Here is a 19,980-nt window from a genome sequence, read left to right on the forward strand (position 1 = left end):
ACTGCATGGAGATTTTAAAAGAAACAGAAGAAGCAGCCTTAGCAGCAGAGGAGCCTCTGCACAACCCAGACCTCATCCTGTTTACAGATGGTTCCTCCTTTGTTGACAATGGTACCAGAAAAGCAAGATGGGCAGTTACCTTATATGAGGTAGTGGCAAAAGGATGTTTACCCTCAGGAACGTCAGCACAACAGGCCGAGTTACGGGCCCTGTCAGAAGCATGTCGAATAGCAGAAGGACAGACAGCTAATGTCTACACAGATTCGCGTTATGCTTTTGGAGTCACTCACAACTTTGGTCTGTTATGGCGGAAAAGAGGATTCCTCACTGCTGCTGGTACACCTATCCGAAATGGAAAAGAAGTCCGAGACTTACTGGAGGCCATACAATTACCTCAGGAAGTGTCCATCCTGAAGTGTAAGGCCCATACCAAGGAAAATACCACAGAAGCACAGGGAAATGCCCTAGCCGACCAGGCAGCTAAAGATGCCGCCTCACAGGGCGTTCCTCCAGAAGAACCAACACAGATGTGCAGATTGAAAGCGCTCAGGACTCTGACACGAGACCTTCAAACAATGCAAGGCGAGTGCTCCCGAGAGGAAAAATGGACATGGATTGAGGCAGGAATTAAGCTATGCGAAGATGGTGTCTGGAGACAAAGAGTTACCGACAAGCCAGTCGCGCCACAAGCGCTTCTGCCTTTTTTAGCCCAACAGATCCACTCGTGGGGACACTTGGTCTCACAACAGATGACAGCACAGTTCCAGAAAATCTGGTGGGATCGGGGATTTAAAAAACATGCCCAGCTGGTAACAGACCGCTGTGTGGTCTGCCAGAAAAATAATTCTGGTCCCATCACGGTAATGCCCCAACTGAGGCTCCCTGCCCCTGTCGGACCATTCCAGCATCTACAGGTTGATTATATATCTCTTCCTTCATGTCAAGGATACACTAACATTCTTGTCATGGTCGACAGATTCTCCAGATGGGTAGAAGCTGTCCCAACTGAAAGAGCCACAGCCAATCACACTGCAAAGGTCTTGTAAGGATCACATTCCCCGATGGGGAGTCCCGAGTAGCATTGACTCAGATCAGGGAACACACTTCACAGGTGCTGTCTGCCAAGAAGTCTGTATGTTACTGAACATTACGTGGGATTTACACTGTCCTTATCACCCACAATCATCAGGACAAGTAGAACGAATGAATCGAACTTTGAAACAACAGCTTGCCAAATATAACCAAGAAGGAATACCATGGCCCCAGGCACTACCAATAGTGCTATGTAGCATTAGGGCAACCCCGAACAGAACTACAGGTCTAAGCCCATTTTAAATTATAACATGAAGACCCATGTCGCTGCCAGGAACTATCGATTTACGGAAAGCTGATGTTCACTTTGTTATCATACTGTCAGAACTTAACCAATGCTATTAGTTTTGTTTCCCGTCAGGTATCGGCAGCTTGGGGTAATCCACCCGAAGGAGGACACGACATCATCCCGGGAGTCTGGGTGTATGTGAAAAAGTTGCATAAAGAACCTTTGGGTGCCAAGTGGGAGGGACCTTATCAAGTGTTATTGACCACGCAGGCAGCTGTTAAAAGACCAAGGAAAGAAAGCCTGGATCCACGCTTCACACGTTAAACGAGCACCCGTAACTGAAGCTGAAATCTAATAAGGACAATTACTTTTTGCGAAAATGTATAAATTTACTGTATTATTGATTGTAGGTATTCTAGGCATAGGCCTACTTCTTACTAGCCGACCCTCTGCACCAAAGGGAAATAGTAGGCTAGCAAGGGAATTACATGTAAATACCTTTTTATATATGTCATACATTTATGCCAAACAAGGTAACATTTCTAGTTGTTGGGTGTGTGGCCACAAGGCCTACCCTTGGCTGCCCCAGAATTGGATGGGATCCTGCTATTTAGCCTACATTGTGCCTTATATGCATCATATAAAGGCACTGTCGGAACATTTACACCGTCCTAAGAGAGCTATCACAGAAACAGAGAGGTTCTTTGCCATTCTGATCCCTGGGTATGGGACCGCCGAACTGGTAAGGGAATCCATTAACATGGCATCCGTTGTGGAACGGGTAGCCAATGATACCTCAGAGGCCCTAGTTAAAATCAATGCAGAAATGGTAGCAATCCGCACAGTAGCCCTACAGAATAGACTGGCCCTTGATTACATCCTGGCTGAAAAGGGAGGTACTTGCGCCCTACTCGGAACTGAGTGTTGCACATATATCCCAGATAGCTCCGAAGAAATGACCCACTTAGCGGAGCATATCCAAAAGGAGGTAGAAAAACTTAAGCAACCCCCATCATTCACTTTGTGGAGTGGAGCCACTGAATGGCTAGGTTCAATAGGAACTTCATTGGTGGAAGGTTTAATTCTATTTGTTGTAATTGTTTTACTTTTATATTGTTTGTTTACGTTGATTAAATGTTGTTGCGACCAGGCGGCTGTAGCTGCTGTCCCGCAGGTGAGACACCTTGCAGGTCCCAGCAGACCGTCTGTACGTGGCACAGGAGTATGTTATGCTTAAGGGAAGGTTGTTTACTGGTTGAACTAAGATATTGATTTGGATTAAATTGGAATAAGGTTAATTAACCTACTAAAACCAGACTTCCATTGTGGCCACGATGGAACTCGGGTTGGTGTAAATTTGTGTGGAAGCTACTAGTCCGGACATATGGCGAAACACATCAACAAATTTTAGAAGGAAACTCTATTAACATGTATGAAATTATTTTGTAGAATGTTTAACCAGTGATACCTGATGTTTTATGATTCAGTATGTGCAAGAATCAAAGGGGGGATTGATAGAGTATTCAAACAGGCTGCATTTAGACAAGCTGTGAAAATTCACAGACAACAAGTCAGAGATGCTACATGCATTTCAGCCACATTGCGTTAAGTCATCAATCAACTTGACATTTTCGGACCTTGGGTAGTGAGCCAATAAGGTCAAAGAAGGCGAATTCTTTTCTGTAAATTGAACCCGGTATAAAATACAGCCATTTTGACCATGTGTCTCAGTAGGACAAAGAAACTGCCAATCAGCCAGCAGCTTGTTACTCTCTGCTAAGATTAAAAAGTTAAAACTACCATCGGAGTTGGTATTTCATTGGAAATTAAGAGATCTAACACTGCATCTACCCTGTCGAGCCCCCCCTCAGAATCTTATGCAATGCAATAGGCTTCAAGTCCCACTCCAGAGGCTTGAGCACAAAAATTTAGGCTGACACTCCCGGTGCAGTGCTGAGGGAGTGCCGCACTGTGGGAGGTACTATCTTTCGGAAGCCGCTCATAACGGGGACGGGTGTGCGGCGGTGAGCGCACGAGAGGGGCGGGAATTGGGGGCAGGTGCAGTGGCTGCCGCCGTCAGTCATCAGCGGCCCGCGTGGCGCTGATGATGTCATCACGGCGCCACGTCAACACGGCTCGCCCCTTCACTTAAAAAGGGGAGCGCCTGCGTGATTATTTAAGGTTGGTCCACTGGGCCACTGGGGAGGGTTTCGGCCGAGCCCCCCAAGAGGGGCTGCCGGTTGGCGGCCCGGCCGAACCCGGGGGGGCATAATCGTCAGGCCGGCATGGCAGTCGGCCGACAAAAAAAAAAACATGGCGACCACGGCAGTGCGCCCCCCCCCCCCCGTTAATGGGAGCTGCCGCACCGCCATTTTACAGCCTTGCTGCACCGGCAGAAAAAAGCACCGCGCGGCGGAAGGACGATTTTTTTCGGCGGAATTTTGCCGTTGGGGGGGGGGGGGGGGGGGGGGGAACATGGGCGGTGCGCGCTCCGATGAGTCACTTAGCACGGATCGGTAGTGGGTGGGGGGGCCGTGGGTCACTGCCGGGATACCGTAGGAGCGGAATTTGTTAAATGGCGGCCATGACGCGGGAAATCAGCGGCCACCGCACCCCGCAGCGTGGGTCCGCCGATTTCCGGCGGTAACAAGGTCTTAAGGGAAGGGGCAATTTCGGGCTCCCTGATCTCCAGGCCTCTGCCTTGCATCCTCACTCAGTTTAACCACTGGGGCAGCCACTTCGATGAAGCCCGTGGAAGTTACAGCGCAGCAGTTGGCTGCCTCAGCCCAATCCTACCTCACGGATCTCCATGGCCGACGGAGTGGTTAGAGTTCCACTGCTGCGTGGGGTCTGTTTGCCGGGAGTCTGAAAGCAGAGAAGAAACTATTCACCAGAATTACAAATGTCAGTCAACAAGTAGGAAATCATCACAATATTTCAACGCGTCATTTTTATTTTAATTTGTTTATAGAAAGATAGAAAGTAGGTGCAGGAGTAGGCCATTCGGCCCTTCGAGCCTGCACCACCATTCAATATGATCATGGCTGATCATGCAACTTCAGTACCCCTTTCCTGCTTTCTCTCCATACCCCTTGATCCCTTTAGCCGTAAGGGCCACATCGAACTCCCTTTTGAATATATCCAACGCACTGGCCTCAACAACTTTCTGTGGCAGAGAATTCCACAGGTTCACAATTCTCTGAGTGAAGTCGTTTCTCCTCATCTCGGTCCGAACTGGCTTACCCCTTACCCTTAGACTGTGACCCCTGGACTTCCCCAACATCAGGGACATTCTTCCTGTATCTAACCTGTCCAGTCCCGTCAGACTTTTATATGTTTCTACGAGATCCCCCTCTCATTCTTCTGAATTCCAGTGAATATAAAGCCTAGTCGATCCAGTCTTTCTTCATATGTCAGTCCTGCCATCCCGGGAATCAGTCTGGTGAACCTTCGCTGCACTCCCTCAATAGCAAGAATGTCCTTCCTCAGATTAGGAGACCAAAACTGTACACAATATTCAAGGTGTGGTCTCACCAAGGCCCTGTACAACTGCAGTAAGACCTCCCTGCTCCTAAACTCAAATCCTCTCGCTATGAAGGCCAACATGCCATTTGCCTTCTTCACCACCTGCTGTACCTGCATGCCAACTTTCAACGACTGATGTACCATGACACCCAGGTCTCGTTGCACCTACCCTTTTTCTAATCTGTCACCATTCAGATAATATTCTGCCTTCCTGTTTTTGCCACCAAAGTGGATAACCTCCACGGCCAGATCAGCCATGATCTTGTTGAATGGCGGAGCAGGCTCGAGGGGCTAGATGGCCTACTCCTGTTCCTAATTCCTATGTTCTTATGTTCTTATCCACATAATACTACATCTGCCATGCATTTGCCCCTCGCCTAACCTGTCCAAGTCACCCTGCAGCCTCTTCGCATCCTTCTCACAGCTCACACTGCCACCCAGCTTAGTGTCATCTGCAAACTTGGAGATATTACACTCAATTCCATCGTCTAAATCATTCATGTATATTGTAAATAGCTGGGGTCCCAGCACTGAACCTTGCGGTACCCCACTATTGGATGTGGGCATCGCTGGCAAGGCCGGCATTTATTGCCCATCCCTAATTGGTGGTGAGCCGCCTTCTTGAACCGCTGCAGTCCGTGTGGTGAAGGTGCTCCCACAGTGCTGTTAGGGAGGGAGTTCCAGGATTGTGACCCAGCAACGATGAAGGAACGGCCGATATATTTCCAAGTCAGGATGGTGTGTGACTCGGAGGGGAACGTGGAGGTGGTGGTGTTCCCATGCGCCTGCTGCCCTTGTCCTTCTAGGGGGTAGAGGTGGCGGGTTTGGGAGGTGCTGCCGAAGAAGCCGTGGCGAGTTAGGCCAATTGATGTCTTTACGACTTGCATTTTTCTACATGCCAAGAGGCTTCAAGGGGATAGAGACAGGCTAAGTGAGTGAGCAAGAACATGGCAAATGGAATATAATATGGGGAAATGTGAAGTTATCCACTTTGGTAGGAAAAACAGAGTATTTTTAAAATGGTGAGAGATTGAGAAATGTTGGTGTTTAGAGGGACCTGCGTGTCCTTGTACACCAATCACTGAAAGTTAACATGCAGGTACAGCAAGCAATTAAGAAAGCAAATGGTATGTTGGCCTTTATTACACGGATTTGAGTATAAGAGTGAAGAGGTCTTACTGCAATTATGCAGGGCCCTGGTGAGACCACACCTGGAGTATTGTGTGCAGTTTTGATCTCCTTACCTAAGGAAGGATATACTTGCCATAGAGAGAGTGTAGCGAAGGTTCACCAGACTGATTCCTGGGATGGCGGGGGATTGTCCTATGAGGAGAGACTGAGTAGACTAGGCCTATATTCGTTAGAATTTAGAAGCATGAGAGATGATCTCATTGAAACATACAAAATTCTTACACGGCTTGACAGGGTAGATGCAGGGAGGATGTTTCCCCCGGACTGGGGAGTCTAGAACCAGGGGTCACAGTCTCAGGATAAGGGGTTGGCCATTTAGGACGGAGATGAGGAGGAATTTCTTCACTCAGAGGGAATCTTTGGAATTCTCTGCCCCAGAGGGCTGTGGAGGCTCAGACGTTGAGTATATTCAAGACAGAGATTGATAGATTTTTGGATATTGAAGGAATCAAGGGATATGGGGATTGGGCGGGAAAGTGGAGTTGAGGTCGAAGATCAGCCATGATCTTATTGAATGGCGGAGCAGGCTCGAGGGGCCGAATGGCCGACTCCTCCTCCTAATTCTTATGTTAACCAAGCCTTGGGGAGTACTACAATTTCACATAAAACTTCCTGGAGGCAATACTGGTTTTCTAATGGATTTGTGCGAGAACGAATCACCCGCCCTACTCATTGTTTAGCCTCTACATCAAACTTACATTGTGCAGCAACATGGACATGGACTTGCACACATGCACACAAATCTAGGCCGACACTCCCAGTGCAGTACTGAAGAAGTGCCGCACTGCCGGAGGTGCCGTCTTTCGGATGAGACGTTAAACCGAGGCCCCGTCTGCTCTCTCAGGTGGACGTAAAAGATCCCACGGCCACTACTTCGAAAAAGAGCAGGGGGAGTTATCCCCGGTGTCTTGGGGCCAATATTTATCCCTCAATCAACATCGCGAAAACAGATTATCTGGGTCATTATCAAATGTGCTCGAGTTTCTGGAGTGAGATGTGAACCCACAATCTTCTGAAACATAGAAAATAGGAGCAGGAGTAGGCCATTCAGCCCTTCGAGCCTGCACCGCCATTCAATATGATCATGACTGTTCATGCAACTTCAGTACCCCATTCCTGCTTTCTCTCCATACCCCTTGATCCCTTTAGCTGTAAGGGCCACGTCTAACTCCCTTTTGAATATATCTAACGAACTGGCCTCAACAACTCTCTGCAGTAGAGAATTCCACAGGTTCACAATTCTCTGAGTGAAGAAGTTTCTCCTTATCTCGGTCCTAAATGGCTTACCCCCTTATCCTTAGACTGTGACCCCCTGGTTCTGGACTTCCCCAACATCGGGAACATTCTTCCTGCATCTAACCTGTCCAATCCCGTCAGAATTTTAGGAGTATCAGGAAAGCTTGAACAGGCTGGGGCCCTTTTCTCCGGAACAGAGAAGACTGAGGGGTGACCCGATAGAGGTCTTTTGAGATTATGAAAGGATTCGATAGGGTAGACGTAGAGAAGATGTTTCCACTTGTGGGGGAAGTCCCGAACTAGAGCCCATAAATATATGAGTCACTAATAAATCCAATGGGGAATTCAGAGAAACTTCTTTACCCAGAGAGTGGTGAGAATGTGGAACTCGTTGCCACAGGGAGTGGTTGAGGCGAATATTATAGAGGAGGGGGTTAGAGGAAGTAGGGTGGGAGGAGGCTGGTGTGGAGCATAAACACCAGCACGGACCTGTTGGGCCGAATGGCCTGTTTCTGTGCTGTACATACCATGTAACTATGTCATTAAAGGACTGTTTAAGAAGGGAACCACAAGGTTGCTGAGCAACTTACCTCTTCCACTTTCTTGGTCGTATTCTTTGTAAACGAACCACACTGCAAGACATCAACATGATGCTGAAAATGAAACAGAACTCTGGTAACTAAAGGACACACAACACACAACTGACAGGCAATGACTATCTCCAATGAGAATCGAACCACCTCCCCTTGACTTTCAACGGCGTTACCATCGCCTGATTCCCCCACCATCAACATCCTGGGGGTCACCATTGACCAGAAACGTAACTGGACCAGCCACATAAATACTGTGGCCACACTAGCAGGTCAGAGGCTGGGTATTCTTTGGCCAGTATCTCACCTCCTGACTCCCTCTCCACCATCTACAAGGCACAAGTCAGGAGTGTGATGGAACACTCCCCACTTGCCTGGATGAGTGCAGCTCCAACAACACTCGAGAAGCTCGACACCATCCAGGACAAAGCAGCCTGCTTGATCGGCACGCTACCCACCACCTTCAACATTCACTCCCTCCACCACCGGCGCACCGTGGCTGCAGTGTGCACCATCTACAAGATGCACTGCAGCAACTCGCCAAGGCTTCTTCGGCAGCACCTCCCAAACCCGCCACCTCTACCCCCCTAGAAGGACAAGGGCAGCAGGTGCATGGGAACACCACCACCTCCACGTTCCCCTCCGAGTCACACACCATCCCGACTGGGAAATATATCGGCCGTTCTTTCATTGTCGCTGGGTCACAATCCTGGAACTCCCTCCCTAACAGCACTGTGGGAGCACCTTCACCACACGGACTGCAGCGGTTCAAGAAAGCGGCTCACCACCACCTTCTCAAGGGAGTAGTTGAGGCGAATTGCACAGATGAATTTAAGGGGAAGCTGGATAAACCAATGAGGGAGAAAGGAATAGAAGGATATGGTGATGGGGTGAGATGGAGAGGGGTGGGAGGAGGCTGGTGTGGAGCACGAACACCGTCACGGACCAGCTGGACTGAATGGCCCGTTTATGTGCTGTAAATACTGTGTAAATGAATGTAATATATGCACTTGTGAGTATGCTCACGTTTATAAGGCTGTTGCACTGTGAGTGGCTTAGCCAGTCATGTGATGCTCACAAGTCTCAATAAAACCCCGGCTAGTTGGGTTTGGTGGGTCCAAAATGAGGCAGGTGATTGTGAGTCCAGTGGATGAACGGGTAACATGTGGTGTGATTGTTAAACCTTTGTTAATAAACAACTAGTTCTTAATAGCAATGTGCTGCTATGAATTCTTAAGCCAAGAACCCATGAAACAAATACATTACAGTTAGCAAAAAAGGATTGTGACCATCAATGTTTCCTCTAAGCTGCGCAGCTCTCTGGGATTCCCGCCCAGCTCTCCGGCCCTCCCTCCCGCCCAGCTCTCCGGCCCTCCCTCACTCCCTCCCTCCCGCCAGCTCTCCAGTTCTCCCTCACTCCCTCCCGCCCAGCTCTCCGGCTCTCCCTCCCTCCCGCTCAGCTCTCCGGCCCTCCCTCCCACCCAGCTCTCCCATCCTCCCTCCCCCCCAGCTCTCTCTCCCGTCCTCCCTCCCACCCAGGTCTCTCTCCCTCCTGCCCAGCTCTCTAGCTCTCTCCCGTCCTCCCTCCCTCCCACCCAGCTCTCTCTCCCTCCTGCCCAGCTCTCCAGCTCTCTCCCGTCCTCTCTCCCTCCTGCCCAGCTCTCCAGCTCTCTCCCGTCCTCCCTCCCTCCCCCCCAGCTCTCTCTCCCTCCTGCCCAGCTCTCTCTCTCCCTTCTGCCAAGCTCTCTCCCTCTCTCTCCCTCCCCCGTCCGGCTCTCCATGCTCTCCTGCCCTCCCTCCCACCCAGCTCTCTCTCCCTCCTGCCCAGCTCTCTCTCTCCCTTCTGCCAAGCTCTCTCTCTCTCCCTCCCCCGTCCGGCTCTCCATGCTCTCCTGCCCTCCCTCCCTCCCGCCCAGCTCTCCCTCAGCCGGCTCTTCAACGGGTGTACCACGCATGCGCAGTATTTTGAATGGGCCAGCATCCTGAAAGGATATGACGGAGAAAATCGGTGACCGTTACGTGTGACTGAGATCCTGGTGACAAGGATGCTACGCGATGCAGAGTGGCCGAATTTATCGAATAGAATAGAATCGTGGAATGGTGACAGCACGGAAAGCGGCCATTCGGCCCGTCGAGCCCGTACCGACCCTCAGCCAATCCCACACCCACTCCCTTTCCCCGTAGCCCTGCAAAAAAAATTCCTTCAGATACTTATCCAACTCCCTTTTGAAAGATAAAATTGAGTCTGGCTCCACCATCTTTTCAGACAGTGCATTCCAGTTGTTGTTGGAGCTGCACTCATCCAGGCAAGTGGAGAGAGTTCCCCATTCCCTCGTCGCACCCCCCACCCACCCCCACCCCCCGAGGGGTTCTCAATCTCAGCTAAGTGAGGACTGATCCATTTACTAGCATTTATATCAGATAATCCTAACCACTCGCTGCGAAAAAAGGTTTATCCTCGTGTCGCCTTTCTGCCAATCGCCTTAAATCTGTGTCCTCTGGTTCCCGACCCTTCCACCAATGGGAACAGTTTCTCTCGATCTACTCTGTCCAGGCCCCTCCTGATTTTGAACACCTCGATCAAATCTCCTCTCAACCTTCTCTGCTCCAAGGAGAACAACCCCGGCTTCTCCAGTCTATCCACGTCACCGAAGTCCCTCATCCCTGGAACCATTCTGGTCAATCTCCTCCGCACCCTCTCTAAGGCCTTCACATCCTGCCTAAAGTGTGGTGCCCAGAATTGGACACAGTGCTCCAGTTGGGGCCGAACCTGCATTTGCTTCACCTGTGTTCTCGGCACTTTGTCCGGCTGCCGCTCCTCTTGCTCCAGTACGCTCGCAGTAGCTCGCCTTCGGAGAGACTGCCTCCTGGTGGCCTAGGTAGAAATTCAGACAATTTACTTACAAAACGCAGCCATTCAGTAACGCAACCCCGAAGAAGCGAAACTCAAATACGGCTTACAATCAAATCTCCACTCTGACTAAAGGTGGCAAATCGCTTAACAAGATTGAGTTTCACCAACTTAAGAGCGTAAGAAATAGAAAGACTTGCATTTATATAGCGCCTTTCACAACCACTGGACGTCCTAAGGCGCTTTACAGCCAATGAAATACTTTTGGAGCGTAGTCACTGTTGCAATTGGGAAACGCGGCAGCTAACTTGCGCACAGCAAGCTCCCACAAACAGCTACGTGATAATGACCTGGATCATCTGCATTTGTTGATCGAGGGATAAATATTGGTCCCAGGACGCCGGGGATAACTCCCCCTGCTCTTCTTCGAAATAGTGGCCTTGGGATCTTTTATGTTCACCCGAGAGGGCAGACGGGGCCTCGGTTTAACGTCTCATCCGAAAGACGGCGCTCCCTCAGCACTGCACGGGGAGTGTCGGCCTCGAGGGGGACTTGAACCCACAACCTTCTAACTCAGAGGCGAGAGTCAAAACTGACAAATAGGAGCAGGAGTCGGCTGTAGGGCCCCTCGAGTCTTTCTCCGCCATTCAATAAGATCACGGCTGATCTTCACCTCAACTCCACTTTCCTGCCCGATTCCCATATCCCTCGATTCCCCTAGAGACCAAAAATCTATCGATCTCAGCCTTGAATATACTCAAGAGACTCAGCAACCACAGCCCTCTGGGGTAGAGAGTTCCAAAGATTCACAACCGATGTTCCCTTTAATTTTTCGGGGGGGGGGGGTGGGGTGCACGGCCCCTTTAAGGGGCTCTGCGGCCCATTCAAGATACCGAGCATGCGCAGTTTTTCCCACTGAAAAACCGGAGAGGGCCCGATTAAAGGGAACATTGTGCGCAACCCTCCCGAGTGAATACGTTTCTCCTCGTCTCAGTCCTAAATGGCTGACCCCCCCCCCGCCCCCCTCCTCACCGATGAGCGCCCAAAGCCCTCCAATACCGCGTCCAAGTGACCATTCCTCAAGGCGGAGCCTGACTCGAGTCGTAGCAGGCTACACCAAATGAACGCGATCACAAGCCCAGCCCAGTCCTGTCCTTACACAGCTCACGGGCACCTCCATTATGAGCTGCTGGCATCGTGGCTATTTTCTCTTTTTTAACCCAGTGTAGCGCACCAGATATCAGCTGACGTAGCACAGACTAAAATAACAAGCGCAGCAGCCAGCGTTTATATTGTGCCTTCCTGATTCCTCAATAGCCTACGTCTACTTTTAAGATGATGTCCCCTTGTCCTGGAATCCTCCCCAGGAGAAGAAATCGTTTCTCTGTATCTGTATATTCGTTCGGTTTTTTTTAAAATAGTACAAGATTATTACGTTGATGGTTTATTAACGGTATAAGGTCCAGGCACTGAAGCCAGGCATTGAAAGTTAGCAGATTAAAAAAACCAAAACACTGCAAAATACCAGAAAACTAAAACAAAGTCAGAAGAAGCTGGAAACACTTCGCAACGGGCCCGCTCCAGAGTCTCGGGATCATGTAATCCAGGCCGACACTCCCAGTGCAGTGCTGAGGGAGCGCCGCACTGTCGGAGGGGCGGTGCTGAGGGAGCGCCGCACTGTCGGAGGGGCAGTGCTGAGGGAGCGCCGCACTGTCGGAGGGGCAGTGCTGAGGGAGCGCCGCACTGTCGGAGGGGCAGTGCTGAGGGAGCGCCGCGCTGTCGGAGGGGCAGTGCTGAGGGAGCGCCGCGCTGTCGGAGGGGGCAGTGCTGAGGGAGCGCCGCACTGTCGAAGGGGCAGTACTGAGGGAGCACTGCACTGTCGGAGGGGCAGTGCTGAGGGAGTGCCGCACTGTCGGAGGGGCAGTACTGAGGGAGTGCCGCACTGTCGGAGGGGCAGTACTGAGGGAGTGCCGCACTGTCGGAGGGGCAGTGCTGAGGGAGCGCCGCACTGTCGGAGGGGCGGTACTGAGGGAGCACTGCACTGTCGGAGGGGCGGTACTGAGGGGGCGCCGCACTGACGGAGGGGCAGTACTGAGGGAGCACTGCACTGTCGGAGGGGCAGTGCTGAGGGGGCGCTGCACTGTCGGAGGGGCAGTGCTGAGGGGGCGCCGCACTGTCGGAGGGGCAGTGCTGAGGGAGCACCGCACTGTCGGAGGGGCAGTGCTGAGGGAGCGCCGCACTGTCGGAGGGGCAGTGCTGAGGGAGCACCGCACTGTCGGAGGGGCAGTGCTGAGGGAGCGCCGCACTGTCGGAGGGGCAGTACTGAGGGAGTGCCGCACTGTCGGAGGGGCAGTGCTGAGGGAGTGCTGCACTGTCGGAGGGGCAGTACTGAGGGAGTGCCGCACTGTCGGAGGGGCAGTACTGAGGGAGCGCCGCACTGTCGGAGGGGCAGTGCTGAGGGAGCACCGCACTGTCGGAGGGGCAGTACTGAGGGAATGCCGCACTGTCGGAGGGGCAGTACTAAGGGAGTGCCGCACTGTCAGAGGGGCGGTACTGAGGGAGCGCTGCACTGTCGGAGGGGGCGGTACTGAGGGAGCGCTGCACTGTCGGAGGGGGCGGTGCTGAGGGAGCACTGCACTGTCGGAGGGGCGGTGCTGAGGGAGCGCTGCACTGTCGGAGGGGCAGTGCTGAGGGAGCACTGCACTGTCGGAGGTGCCGTCTTTTGGATGAGACGTTAACCCGAGGCTCCGTCTGCTCTCTCAGGGTGCACGCAAACCATCCCTGCAGCCATATTGTGCACAGCAAGCTCCCACAAACTTTGATCCAGATTGGTCTGTTTTTGTTGTTTCAGGGATAAATATTGCCCCCCCCCCCAGGCGCTACATCAATGCAAGTTGTTGCTCTTGTTATTAATGATGTGTATTTAAAGTGTAGAAGATGTGTTTAAAGCCTAGGGTGCAGTAATGTGGGCCCCACCATTCTTTCCCTCACTCACCATGTCCCTCCTGCAACCCGCGCCGTCTCCAAGCAGCCCCGGGGTCAGGTTGCTAGGTGGAGGTGGGGGTGGGGGCGGGGGCGTCAAACTGCTTCCCGCCCGTTTCCCTCCGAGGCTGTGAGGACTACTGACGCCATTTTTTTTTTGTACGGACGGCGCTCTCTCTGTTACCGGGGAGGGGAAAGACTCCATCTTTGTAAGGGGCCGACGTTAACTTTGCTGGAGAAGGCGCCATCTTTGTAAGGGGCGACTTAACTTTGCTGGGGAAGACGCCATCTTTGTAGGGGGTCGACGTTAACTTTGCTGGGGAAAGACGCCATCTTTGTAAGGGGGCCGACGTTAACTTTGCTGGGGAAAGACGCCATCTTTGTAAGGGGGCCGACGTTAACTTTGCTGGGGACAGACGCCATCTTTGTAAGGGGGTCGACGTTAACTTTGCTGGGGAAGACGCCATCTTTGTAAGGGGCGGCGCCAACTTTGTAAGGGACCGACGCTCCAGAATCATAGCATGGTTACAAGCACGGAATGAGGGCCGTCGACTTATTCCCCGCTTCACGCCCCGCTTTGCCGGCTCTCTCTGCAAGAGCGCTTCAGATAGTCCTCACCACTTTTATATAGGACCGCGCGGGGTGGGTTGGGGGGGGGCGGCGGTGGAGGAGACGCCATCTTTGTAAGGGGCGGCGCTCTCTCTCGCTATAGGGGAGACGCCATCTTTGTAAAGGTTGGCACGCTCTCTGCGGGTGAAGACGCCATCTTTGTCGGGGGCGACGCCATCTTCGTTGGGGGCCAATGATTCGTCTCACCGACTGAACCGGTTACTTTTTTCGACATTGCGACGGTAAGGTTTGCTTTTAAGTTTGTCTGGGTGTTTCTATGAGTTGTAGATTTGCTTTATAAATATATATATATGTGTGTGTGTGTGTATTTTGGCGATAGATGAAGATAAAGTCGCGCCCTCTGCCTGTTGGAGGCTCAAAATGTCCTTTCCATAAAAACAAAAAACTCCTTTCAGTGGGCCCTCCCCTTTGTTTTAATAAAAGGGGGTACAATTAATAATCACAAGAAAAGAATTTAATGTAAAAAAAAAGGGGACATTTATGTTGTTAAATAGCCATGTTGTTGGCGGTGGTGTGTCGCAGTTCCCGCCCGGCCTGGCATCACCGTGCCAACGGGCACCGCGTGCTCCATCGCCGCCGCCAACCCTCGACTGCCCACGGCCAACGTCCCTGCGCGGGCCGCCCGCCGCCATTTATATTGTGGGTTAAGAGGGGCACCTGCAAAAATCTGAAGGGGTCCGTGCGTTGGGGGCGGGGCATTAACCACGCCCGACATTTGGGCGACATCCACAAATTTTAATGTTCGACTTCCGATCCCCGAGTCCAAATGGTGCGTGTCATCATAGAAGCATAGAAAATAGGTGCAGGAGCAGGCCATTCGGCCCTTCGAGCCTGCACCGCCATTCAATATGATCATGGCTGATCATTCACCTCAGTACCCCATTCCTGCTTTCTCTCCATACCCCTTGATCCCTTCAGCCGTAAGGGCTGCATCTAACTCCCTTTTGTATATAGCTAACGGACTGGCCTCAACAACTTTCTGTGGTAGAGAATTCCACAGGTTCACAACTCAGCAGAGGAGGACGAAGGGTTTGATTAGGGCAGGGAAAATGGAGTATGAGAAGAAGCTTGCAGGGAACATTAAGACGGATTGCAAAACTTTCTATAGATATGTAAAGAGAAAAAGGTTAGTAAAGACAAACGTCGGTCCCCTGCAGTCAGAATCAGGGGAAGTCATAACGGGGAACAAAGAAATGGCGGACCAATTGAACAAGTACTTTGGTTCAGTATTCACGAAGGAGGACACAAACAACCTTCCGGTTATAAAAGGGGTCGGGGGGTCTAGTAAGGAGGAGGAACTGAGGGAAATCTTTATTAGTCGGGAAATTGTGTTGGGGAAATTGATGGGATTGAAGGCCGATAAATCCCCAGGGCCTGATGGACTGCATCCCAGAGTACTTAAGGAGGTGGCCTTGGAAATAGTGGATGCATTGACAGTCATTTTCCAACATTCCATTGACTCTGGATCAGTTCCTATCGAGTGGAGGGTAGCCAATGTAACCCCACTTTTTAAAAAAGGAGGGAGAGAGTAAACAGGGAATTATAGACCGGTCAGCCTGACCTCAGTAGTGGGTAAAATGATGGAATCAATTATTAAGGATGTCATAGCAGTGCATTTGGAAAGAGGTGACATGATAGGTCCAAGTCAACATGGATTTGTGAAAGGGAAATCATGCTTGACAAATCTTCTGGAATTTTTTGAGGATGTTTCCAGTAGAGTGGACAAGGGAGAACCAGTTGATGTGGTATATTTGGACTTTCAGAAGGCGTTCGACAAGGTCCCACACAAGAGATTGATGTGCAAAGTTAGAACACATGGGATTGGGGGTAGTGTGCTGACATGGATTGAGAACTGGTTGTCAGACAGGAAGCAAAGAGTAGGAGTAAATGGGTACTTTTCAGAATGGCAGGCAGTGACTAGTGGGGTACCGCAAGGTTCTGTGCTGGGGCCCCAGCTGTTTACACTGTACATTAATGATTTAGACGAGGGGATTAAATGTAGTATCTCCAAATTTGCGGATGACACTAAGTTGGGTGGCAGTGTGAGCTGCGAGGAGGAGGCTGCAGAGCGACTTGGATAGGTTAGGTGAGTGGGCAAATGCATGGCAGATGAAGTATAATGTGGATAAATGTGAGGTTATCCACTTTGGTGGTAAAAACAGAGAGACAGACTATTATCAGAATGGTGACAGATTAGTAAAAGGGGAGATGCAAAGAGACCTGGGTGTCATGGTACATCAGTCATTGAAGGTTGGCATGCAGGTGCAGCAGGCGGTTAAGAAAGCAAATGGCATGTTAGCCTTCATAGCAAGGGGATTTGAGTACAGGGGCAGGGAAGTGTTGCTACAGTTGTACAGGGCATTGGTGAGGCCACACCTGGAGTATTGTGTACAGTTTTGGTCTCCTAACCTGAGGAAGGACATTCTTGCTATTGAGGGAGTGCAGCGAAGGTTCACCAGACTGATTCCCGGGATGGCGGGACTGACCTATCAAGAAAGACTGGATCAACTGGGCTTGTATTCACTGGAGTTCAGAAGAATGAGAGGGGACCTCATAGAAACATTTAAAATTCTGACGGGGTTAGACATGTTAGATGCAGGAAGAATGTTCCCAATGTTGGGGAAGTCCAGAACCAGAGGTCACAGTCTAAGGATAAGGGGGAAGCCATTTAGGACCGAGATGCGGAGGAACTTCTTCACCCAGAGAGTGGTGAACCTGTGGAATTCTCTACCACAGAAAGTTGTTGAGGCCAATTCACTAAATATATTCAAAAAGGAGTTAGATGAGGTCCTTACTACTAGGGGGGGATCAAGGGGTATGGCGAGAAAGCAGGAATGGGGTACTGAAGTTGAATGTTCAGCCATGAACTCATTGAATGGCGGTGCAGGCTAGAAGGGCCGAATGGCCTACTCCTGCACCTATTTTCTATGTTTCTATGTTTTCTATGTTTCTCTGAGTGAAGAAGTTTCTCCTCATCTCGGTCCTAAATGGCTTATCCCTTATCCTTAGACTGTGTCCCCTGGTTCTGGACTTCCCCAACATCGGGAACATTCTTCCTGCATCTAACCTGTCCCGTCCCGTCAGAATTTTACATGTTTCTATGAGATCCCCTCTTCATCCTTCTAAACTCCAGTGAATACAGGCCCAGTTGATCCAGTGTCGGTGGGGATGTTGCACTTTATCAAGGAGGCTTTGAGGGTGTCCTTGAAACGTTTCCCCTGCCCCCACTTTGGCTCGTTTACCGTGTAGGAGTTCCAAGTGGAGCGCTTGCTTTGGGAGTCTTGTGTCGGGCATGCAGGACGATGTGGCCCACCCAGTGGAGCTGGTCGAGTGTGGTCAGTGCTTCGATGCTGGGGATGTTGGCCTGATCGAGGACGCTAACGTTGGTGCGTCTGTCCTCCCGGTGGATTTGCAGGATCTTGCGGAGACTTCGTTGGTGGTATTTCTCCAGCGATTTGAGGTGTCTGCTGTACATGGTACACATAATGGGCCAATGACAAGTGTTCCCGGCGTCAATCCCTCTGGAACCCCACTTCCCATCATTTGCCGATCTGAGTCACTGCCCTCAATCCCTACTCTCTGCTTTCTGCTTTGTCGCCTGCTTGCTATCCATTTGCTGTCACTGGAACCGACACTGAGACACACACGGGCCATACAGTACCAGACGGGAGTGAATCATTCCCTTTTACCCGCTGTGTATATTGTACATGTGCCCCTGGGAGGACAGACGCACCAACATCAGCGTCCTCATCCAGGCTAACATCCCCAGCATTGAAGCACTGACCACACTCGACCAGCTCCGCTGGGCAGGCCATATTGTTTGCCAGACACGAGACTCTCAAAGCAAGTGCTCTACTCGGAGCTCCTTCACGGCAAACGAGCCAAAGGTGGGCAGCGGAAACGTTACAAGGACACCCTCAAAGCCTCCCTGGTAAAGTGCAACATCCCCACCGACACCTGGGAGTCCCTGGCCAAAGACCAGTCCACCCTAAGTGGAGGAAGTGCATCCGGGAGGGCACTGAGCTGCTCGAGTCTCGTCGGCGAGAGTGTGCAGAGATCAAGCGCAGGCAGCGGAAGGAGCGTGCGGCAAACCTGTCCCACCCACCCTTTCCCTCAACTACTGTCTGTCCCACCTGTGACAGGGTCTGTGGCTCTCGTATTGGACTGTTTAGCCACCAAAGAACTCACTTCAGGAGTGGAAGCAAGTCTTCCTCGATTCCGAGGGACTGCCTATGATGGTGATGACATGCACAGGAGCTGACACTAAGACACACTCTCAATGTGGCCATTGATCGTGCATGAATCCAGACCGTGCGTGTCCGCAAGTTACTTGACTTAGAGGTCCTCACAGGTGGACCTGATCCTAGCCTCACCCACATCCATAGCTGCGCATTTTTTTAGCAGAAGGAGATTAAGAGCAGGGATGCTGGCTAATATTCCACCCACAAACCCAGGGGTCTGAGTCCGACTGTAGCGTCCCAACTGATGCTCCGGCTGAGCACAATTTACTTTGAACGGCCGCATCAGTAAATTGGAAATTTTGATTGGGTTTGACACGATTTCTCAGTCTGACGGCTTGTGCAGTAGGGGGAGCCGTTGGCCATTTTGGAAAACTTGCGACAGAGAATCGTCTCGCTGCAGTACCTCGACCCTCTATATTAGATTTTGTTTCATTAATATGAAAAGCAAGTGTTAGAACAGGCTGACGATTTGCATTGACACACTGCGTCACTCTGGGATCCGGAAATATTCATCAGTTCGGGGCCTTTCTCCAACTGGAGCCCATTTGAAAAAGTCCTACATTTTGCCACATACAAACTGGCCCTTAGAGTTTATGATTAAAAAAAAGACTTGTATTTCTATAGCGCCTTTCACGACTCCAGGATGTCCCAAAGCTCTTTACAGCCAACAAAGTACTTTTTTGAAGTGTGGTCGCTGTTGTAATGCAGGTAATTTGCGCACAGCAAGCTCCCACAAACAGTAATGTGATCATGAGCAGATAGTCTGTTTTAGTGATGTTGGTTGAGGGATAAATATTGGCCCCAGGACACCGGGGAGAACTCCCCTGCTCTTGGTGGCAGAAACAGGAAGGCAGAATATTATCTGAATGGTGGCAGATTAGTAAAAGGGGAAGTGCAACGAGACCTGGGTGTCATGGTACATCAGTCATTGAAAGTTTGCATGCAGGTGCAGCAGGCAGTGAAGAAGGCAAATGGCATGCTGGCCTTCATAGCGAGAGGATTTAAGTATAGGAGCAGGGAGGTCTTACTGCAGTTGTACAGGGCCGGGGTGAGGTCACACCTTGAATATTGTGTCCAGTTTTGGTCTCCTAATCTGAGGAAGGACATATGAAGAAAGACTGGATCGACTAGGCTTATATTCATTGGAATTTAGAAGAATGAGAGGGGATCTCATAGAAACATATAACATTCTGACAGGACTGAACAGGTTAGATGCAGGAAGAATGTTCCCGATGTTGGGGAAGTCCAGAACCAGGGGTCACAGTCTAAAGATAAGGGGTAAACCATTTAGGACCGAGATGAGGAGAAACATTTTCACTCAGAGAATTGTGAACCTGTGGAATTCTCTACCACAGAAAGTTGTTGAGACCAGTTCGTTAAATATATTCAAAAGGGAGTTAGATGTGGCCCTTA

General features: G+C 50.9%; 1 protein-coding gene and 1 long non-coding RNA gene across 2 annotated transcripts in view; one reads left to right on the forward strand and one right to left on the reverse strand.

The window, feature by feature from the left end:
• LOC139232667 (trichohyalin-like) overlaps positions 1-13,894 on the reverse strand; it is a 139,440-nt gene extending 125,546 nt beyond the window's left edge. Inside the window, exons 1-4 of the mRNA XM_070863132.1 lie at positions 13,710-13,894; positions 10,649-10,738; positions 7,864-7,926; positions 4,118-4,186 (exon numbers count right to left, since the gene is read on the reverse strand). Of these exons, the coding sequence (XP_070719233.1) occupies positions 4,118-4,186; positions 7,864-7,926; positions 10,649-10,738; positions 13,710-13,712 (225 nt within the window). The 5' untranslated portion in view covers positions 13,713-13,894. The remainder of the gene's footprint in view (positions 1-4,117; positions 4,187-7,863; positions 7,927-10,648; positions 10,739-13,709) is intronic.
• Positions 13,895-14,452: 558 nt separating this feature from the next.
• LOC139232671 (uncharacterized) overlaps positions 14,453-19,980 on the forward strand; it is a 44,222-nt gene continuing 38,694 nt past the window's right edge. The window contains exon 1 of the long non-coding RNA XR_011588067.1: positions 14,453-14,547. This is a non-coding gene — a long non-coding RNA (uncharacterized lncRNA). The remainder of the gene's footprint in view (positions 14,548-19,980) is intronic.

The sequence above is a fragment of the Pristiophorus japonicus genome, chromosome 20 (assembly GCF_044704955.1).
Source record: "Pristiophorus japonicus isolate sPriJap1 chromosome 20, sPriJap1.hap1, whole genome shotgun sequence".
NCBI classification, from domain to species: Eukaryota; Metazoa; Chordata; class Chondrichthyes; family Pristiophoridae; genus Pristiophorus; species Pristiophorus japonicus.